Source organism: Octodon degus, unplaced genomic scaffold (genome assembly GCF_000260255.1).
Source record: "Octodon degus isolate 3935 unplaced genomic scaffold, OctDeg1.0 scaffold00177, whole genome shotgun sequence".
Classification (NCBI taxonomy): domain Eukaryota; kingdom Metazoa; phylum Chordata; class Mammalia; order Rodentia; family Octodontidae; genus Octodon; species Octodon degus.
In genome coordinates this window covers 599,079-606,597 of record NW_004524753.1, presented here as the reverse complement: position 1 = coordinate 606,597, position 7,519 = coordinate 599,079, and the positions used below count along the sequence as shown (strand labels likewise).

The 7,519-nt window shown below is 51.6% G+C and overlaps 1 protein-coding gene and 1 long non-coding RNA gene across 4 annotated transcripts in view; both read right to left on the bottom strand.

The window, feature by feature from the left end:
- LOC111813272 overlaps positions 1 to 7,519 on the bottom strand; it is a 14,111-nt gene that overhangs the window by 5,193 nt on the left and 1,399 nt on the right. The gene's annotated exons all lie outside the window — the stretch shown is intronic.
- Positions 279 to 7,519, bottom strand: part of Tmem171 (transmembrane protein 171) — a 7,817-nt gene continuing 576 nt past the window's right edge. Inside the window, exons 1-3 of one of the 3 annotated variants that reach the window (XM_023703662.1) lie at positions 7,414 to 7,505; positions 4,783 to 5,506; positions 279 to 1,176 (exon numbers count right to left, since the gene is read on the bottom strand). In XM_023703662.1, coding sequence (XP_023559430.1) covers positions 1,031 to 1,176; positions 4,783 to 5,437 — 801 coding nt within the window. In that variant the 5' untranslated portion in view covers positions 5,438 to 5,506; positions 7,414 to 7,505 and the 3' untranslated portion in view covers positions 279 to 1,030. Of the gene's footprint in view, positions 1,177 to 4,782; positions 5,507 to 5,715; positions 6,284 to 7,413; positions 7,506 to 7,519 lie in introns of those variants that run through there. The other 2 variants (XM_023703661.1, XM_004643477.2) reach the window with 2 other exon arrangements.

Here is a 7,519-nt window from a genome sequence, read left to right as displayed (position 1 = left end):
CCTGTCCCCATAGTCACCAGGGCCTGCAGATCTTAGTCCTCTTGCTCCCACAATAGTACCATCTCTGTCAGGAAAGCCAGTCTCACCGGGTCCTGTCTACCTCTACTCCTTTGTCTGGGGCAGATCCTAGCAATGTTTCCCCCGCTTCTTCTCCCCTGGCTTCCCCTCTGGGAAGATGTCCCCAGAGGCCTCTAGCACAGGCGGCCTGACCCATCTGCCTCCCCCAACTGCCTACAGCACTCGCTTTGCCCTCCTGGTTTCTACAACATCTCTGGTACCTCCATTCCTTCATAAGACCCAGCCCTATCCAGTATCCCTCTAACACCGCCTCCCCACTGTCACTCCATCTCCAGCCACCCCAGCATCCTCCCAGCCTACATCCAGCTGGCCTTTCCCAGCTGGGCACCTCCCCACTCGCCAAAGCTCACCCTAGAGGGCACTATGATCACCCTCTCTTCCTCAGCACCAGCCTGCAGGCAGGCCTCCCTCACGCTGGCCCAGCCCCACAAGGTCTCAGGCCTGCCCCCCCAGCCCCGAGCAGGGTGGAGTCTGGACCTTCTCCTTGATCAACCTGCAAAGGCTCAGTGGCCCAGGGAATGGCTGTCGCGCAGGGGTGGGACCAGCTGGGACAAGTCCGGTATGATGGACTTGGGCCAGCCACCCAAACATCCTCCACTAACTGAAATTTGCTGTACCAGCTACAGGCTCCTGAACATCCCCACAATCTGAAGCAGTGAACACTACTGTGGCATGGTCCCTGGACCTGTCGTGCAGGGCTCAAGATGCAGGAAAAAGAGCTCTATTTCCCCAGCTTAATCCCTCTCAGTTTTCACTTAGTCCTGTCGAAAGTTTCCTGACAGACATGTACTGTTAATGTCAAGGCAATAATCCTCAGCTAACACCAGCAAATGAGACTCAACAGCCTGACGCTTCCTGTTGCACCACAGCCCCAAAGCTAGCTGGGTCCGAGGTCAGGCCTAGGCCTGAAAGACTCACACAAGAGCACTCTACGGTTGCAGGGACAATCTTCTTACCCATGGCTGAACAGGCTGTGATACGGAGGTGGGCTGTCAGCAGGAAGGGAGCTGAGGGTCCCAGGACTCCGAACGCCTGCAGATGCTGAAGACTCAGGAAAGTACGGTGGTGGAGGGGGTGGGAATATTATCACCGAGTCACCTGGGGAAACACAATATTTGATAGAATACAGAAAGATAATAAATGGAGGAAAATTAACCCGGAGCCAAACAAACTGAGTCTAACATTACTTCTATCCCTATTCCATAAAGCACACAGATAGCTGCTGCTCATGCCAGATTAAAAAGTAGGCTTAGGTTCCCAGGGGCTGGGACAAGGCCAGAGAAGGGAAGGGAAGGGGGAATTTCTGTTTGAGGTGCTGGAAATGGACAAGAATGAAAGCTGTATGGCACTGTGAAGGTATGTAATGTGGCTGAATTATACACTTGAAAACGATTAGAGGCCAGCCAGATAGCTTAGCGGATTACAGCACCTGCTTAAGCAAATGCAGGGGCTGGGGTTCAATCCATCTGCCATGCCAGCCCTGCCCCCAGGGCATGCTGAAACAGTGAATGAGACTGGATGTGATGGCACAGGCCTGTAATCCCAGCACTTGGGAGGCTGAAAAACAAGAGGATCACTCTGAGTCCAATCTGTGTAATGAGACCTGTAGACCCTGTACTGAATACATAAAAAAGAAAGAAACTTGTAAAATGGTAAATTTTGTGCTATGTATATTTTATTTCAAATTTTAAAAAGTGAACCTATATTTCAGAGCCCGAGTGTTCCTCATCACAGTATGAACAAGGCCTCTCTTTCCGGGAAAGGGTGAGTTACAGCTGCTTGCTAACATTTTCTCATCTTTTAAAGCAAATGTTTAGTACTGGGACAGCTCTCCTTAATCAAAAGCCAGTTGCTGGCAAAGGGGTCAGCTCCTCCAACACAGTTTCAGCCTCTGAACATGACACTAAGCCAGGCTCTGCCAGCGGTATCCACCAAAACTTCCTCAAGCTATACAGAGGAAGCTCAAACTCAAAGCAAAGCTGGGTCTTTGTGTTGCTGTTGCTACTGCTAGCTCCAGAAGACATCCTTGTGTTTTCAGGAGAAACCAGGCACCAAGATCTAACTTGGACTTCCATTCTAATACATTGGGATTCCAATGCACTGCACCAAAGGACTCGCCCAGAACATTCTAGGTGTGCAGCAGCCCCACTACAGCAGGCTCAACGAAGGCCTCTGCTAAGTTGGCCACACCAGGAAGAATGGTGGAGGACAGAGAGCTTCATTTCCCTGTGGGGAGAAGACTGGTTGGTACTGGTGGCAGACCTGGTGGGATTCTTTAAAGACATAGGTGTTTTATTTATCAGTGACCAACCCAAGATGGCCTTAAACAGGCCCTTTGATGTCACTGGGCCTTGACTGACACAGCTGTCATCAGCGGCAGAAGAGTGCCTGCCTCAGAGCATACATGAAGCACTATACTCTGATTGGCAGTCTCTAGCCTGAAGCCCCAATTGTCTCCACAGATAACCCAGCCTTCTGGAAAATGCGTGAACTCCAGCTCTCTTCACAGTCTGTAGGAAATGGCAATTACAGCTAAAAATACAGCTAATCTCAACTTGCTAGAGCCCAGGGGCTCTCTTGGGGCTCTCCTTTAAGCCTCTAGAAGGGAAGTCTGAGGAACCTGCTGCTGCTGCTGCTGCTGGCTGCCACGAAGAGGCTGCCGGTGTGCTGCAGAATTCACCTTAATTACACGAGGCAGAATACAGGATGTGTGAGACCAGCGTCTAGAGCAGGCCATCGCCTGTCAAAGACAAACAAGGAAGTGCTGGAGTGGCCCTGTTATCTGCAAGGGCAGCCATCCCTCTGCCCAATCAGCAGGCATGTGTTCACACCTTGCCAGCTCCTGTCCCCCAGGCTTCCCGTCTCCCCACACCCTTCAGAACCTGAGTCCTCTGAGCGGTGACACCATCCACCTCTGCAGGAGGCAGGTGGTCCAAGTTCTAGCACCAGGCATATTCACCACAGAGAGAGCCCCCCCACATGAAATCTCTCTCCCACGGCCTCTCTGGGGAGCAGAGCAAAGGTGATGATGCCATGCCCCAGACACGATGGGACACAAAGTGTTAAGTGGAAAAGGTTTTGAACTATCCCGGCCAGACTGAGGACACTGACACCTGCCCCACACCAGCTGGCTCTGCTCTCTGCCCGCACCAAATACCAGCCACCAGGTGGGAGGCTGGGTGGCTACCAAACCCAAAGCGCTTCCTCCAAAGCTCCAACAGGTGTGCACTTCCCAGGAATGCACTGTTCTGTGCCCTGTGTGCTCCCCAGGGGGCTGAGATGTCTGCAGCACAGGGGGAGCCTTTTCCTCATGTAATAAGTACTCAGAGCACCTGGGAAGGATGAACTATAATCACACCCCAGCGCCCAGGGAAGGGTGCTGTGCAAGGCTGCCCTGAGTGCCTCTACCCCTGGCTTTGTGTGCTGCTCCGCCACTGCTTGGCGAACCTGGACTGGTTATCTGCTGTCCCCATCCCTAACACTAAGTCGGGTGAGGCCTCTCCATCTACTGTAGGTGTGACTTGTTTTGGCACTGTGAAAACACCTCCAGGGCACTGGGCCCAGGAACAGACCCTCTGTAAGGAAGAGTTTGCAGTCACCATCAACAGAAATGCATGAGGAAGTAACGTGGGTGCATCTGCTCTGGTTCAAATCCAAGTGCCCTCCCGCTCCCAGGCTGCCATCAGACCAGGGCCAGCAATGGCTCCTTTCTTCCATGCTCAGCCAGGGACCACCAGGGTCCAGCAGAAGGCCCCAGCCCAGGAACACCTCATTTGTGACACTTCTCTGGAGCATCCACCATTTCAGCTCCAGAGTCCTTTTCACCCAGCCTTTTCAATGCCAAGGCGGCAAAATCAGAACTTCAGCCTTTCCAAAGCAGTGGGTGAAATCTTGCTGCAGGTGATGTCAGCCTGAGGAGGGCCTCTGGGAAATGGTAAGCCACCCCTTCTGCAGAATTCAGGGACCGAAAGGAATTTCTAGGCCATCCACAAGAGCAAGAAGCACTGAGGCCCCTCACTGCAGCCTGTGCCAAACCTTCCAAACCTTGCCCAACCCTGCATCCAAGGATGAAGCTACAGAAAATGAAGAACAGACTAAAAAGCAACAGAGTGGCTCCCATGACCCCCAGCCATTCGAAGACTGTCAGGCTTGGGACAGATTTGGACTCCTAGGATGTTCATGCTGGTAGGAATCCAAAAACTGTAATGTTTATTTTTACCGATCCATAAACTAAGGCAGGGGAGGTTAAGGATTTATCAAGGACAGCGAGCCAGTGATAGCCAGCACTGTCCCACAACGGAGTACTATGGGCTTGAGTATGAGAATGACAAGAAAATAGGGCTTGCTCAATGCAGCAGAAGGCACCACTGCTGTGGTCACGGTCCTTCTTACTTCCCTTTCAGCTTGCCTTTGGCCTCAGTTGAGGTCACCTCTCAGATGTCCCATTCCTTTTGCTCAATAATGGGTTGCTGGGAAGAAATAACGTGTACATGATTCCTGCAGGGCTTCCTGGGGCAACAGCACTACGTTTGTAGAAAGCCTCTGTGTGTGTGTGTGTGTGTGTGTGTGTGTGTGTGTGTGTGTGTGTTGTGGGGTGCATGTGGGAGAAAGGAAGGGAGATAGAATGCTCAGACCAGACCTGAGCACAGCCCAGGGAAGGCTTGCAGCAACAGCTGAACAAGTGCAGGCATGGGTGCCACTCACCTACGGTGACCTGCACAGGCTCCGTGCTGGGCGTGTGTCCCTCTTCGCTTTCAGAGGCCTCCTGGCTGGTACTCAAGTTGCTTTTCTTCTTAACATGTGCAACCACAAAGAAACACAATCCCACGAGCACAACCAAAGGCCCCATGATCTGCAGGGAAAGGAGCCCACAGACCTGAGGCTCAGAACTGTTGATGTCCGTCTCGTTCATGTCCGTCTCGTTCACTGGGTCCTGAACCCAGTCTGAGCTACATCCAGGGACCCAAATGCCCAGGATGCTGATGAGCAGGCCACTTGTCAAGAACAGAAACCCAAAAATCAAGCACTGGGCAAACTGGCGGCTCTCTCCACAGAGGAAAGCTTGTTCAGAGTCAGCCTGGGTGCCTCGCCGCCTTCCCGCCAGGAGCTGAAGTCGTGCCCGGGAACGGGCCAGGATCACAGCACCAAGCCCAACCACGGCACACGAGGGCCCAGCGATCTTCAGCACCATGCTGCAGTGGGGGACAGGTTCGTATTGGCAGGCCTGGTACCCAAAGATGGAGAGCAGAACTCCCACACACAGCAGGACAGCACCGAAGACAAAGAGGAAGAAAACCAGCTTGCTGGTCCGCCTGTCCCTCTGGTCCCCATCGGGCTCGGCAATGCCTGTGGAAGACATGGCCAGAAAAGGCTCCTTCCCCAAGGCGAGATGGCACGGGTTTCCTTCACTCCAGCGGGCTTCAGAGCTCTGCAAACAGAGACAAATGCCTCACTAACACAGGCACACATGTTTCTGACCAGCCCTGTTCTTTTGCTGGCCATTTCAGTAATCATCCTAGAATGAAATCACACACTGCAGAACAATCAGTTGGTTCCTGAGTCAGAAGCACTGGCATTCAGAAACACTTAAATGTGAGATTTTATGGAGATATTAAAAAAGGGAAGAAATTCAATTACCATGCATCTGAGATAAAAGTATTATAAAAAAATAATTTAAAAAACTGGGTGTGGCTTTTCCTGTTCAGGAGTCTTGCAAACTCACTCTCCCCAGGCAAAAATAAAGCAACAGGGAAAGAGAGAAGAACCGCAGCAGGTGTCATTCGGCCAAAGCCCTATACTTCATCAAAACTGCTCTGAGCATTTCCAAGTCAGCACATTTTTGTTCAGTTCCTTTTCCCCAATTTAGACTTGTGCAGCTTTTCATTTCATGCGTTATTCTAAAGCTCCATCTACAGAAGATCCCAAATCAAGCAATTTCAACAGAAGGGAAAAACAGTTCAAATCACGGTGGGGGTGCAGGCTTTTAAGTTAATTATGTTAAAAATGTGATTCCCAGGTTCACACTGGGAATACTGGACCCAAACACTCTCTATCTCTCTCTGTGTCTCTCTGTCTCTGTCTCTGTCTCTCTCTCTCACACACACACACACACACCCCTCTGATAGCCTAGCTGCTGGGCCTCAGATGGCCCCCAAAAAGCAGTGAGGCCCCACTCCAAGACACCAAGTACCTTGCAGCAGGTGGTTACTACTCAACATCCTCCACAGTGCCACCCACTTCCACAAAGAGGTCGCACTCAGTAAAAATAAGCAGCCTACAAGATCACGGATCCAACTGAAAAGGCAGCCGAACTTGACAAATATAAGTTGAACCTACTGGGAAAGTACGTTCCACAAAATCCCCAGAGCCCTATGCTTCAAGGGCATTATATTTATGTTTATCAAATAGTTGTTCAAGATCTATCTAGTTTACACAGCACGGGCTCTATCATGCGGTTAGCTTAGAGCCGTCAAGTGGGGCACTCGAAAGACAAACCCACTAGAGTAAGGAAAGAAAACCTGTAAAAATATTGGTGCCTCCCCAATCTACAGTACCACACTGAGGAGTTCAAGACAGGCACAAAGGCCAAAACCATGTTGACAAACCAATACCTCGAGGGAGGGAGGGCAAGGAAGGAGGTCAGATTAGGTAAAGAAGGCAGCCAAGGGAGCCTATCCCAGGAAGTACTTTTCCAGGAAAAAGTATGATAGAATCAGAAGGAAGTCAGAGCAAAAAGGAAATACAGGAGATGAATAAGCTTCCGCCTCACACTTGGAAAAGCCATGTTTTACGAAGATGCTATTAAGCTGAAAGAAAGGCTCAAAGTACTGCACTAGTGAACAAACTTTTTCCCTGAATCCTATACTCCTTTCTCCGAACTGGGAGATAAGGTGATTCTTGGCCACAAAGTTCTATCTGAAATTCGCTGTTAGACACTATTAGAACCATTTCCAAATACCCATCTAAACTTCATTTCCTCCAAGCCAAATTCCCCCCGCCAGAGCCAAACTTTTTTTTTTTTTTTTTTTTTTTGCGGTACCGGGGATTGAAGTCAGGCCCCTGCGCCTGCCAGGCAAGCGCTTATTCCACTGAGCCATCTCCCTGGCCCCATCAAGACATTTCTAAATCAACAGCATCTCTCCAAGTCCAAAGTTCTCGTGGGTTTGGCGAGCCCAGCAAAGAGAGACAAGGATCTTTCCCAGGGAAGAGTCCCGTGGTTTGCAGGCAGTCCCGAGGGGCCGAACGCGCGGTTCCCGGGACTGAGATGGGGCGCTGGGCCTCAGATACCCCCGCACCCGCGCTCCGGGCGCACAACAGCGGGCTGCGGCCGCTTACCTGAGCCGTGGCCGCCTGCTGCTGTGTGCACCGTGCAGGGCACCGCCTCCGCACGCGGCCTCCCGGCGCCCGCCGACCCGCACCGGCCCCAGCGCGCGGGGCGTGG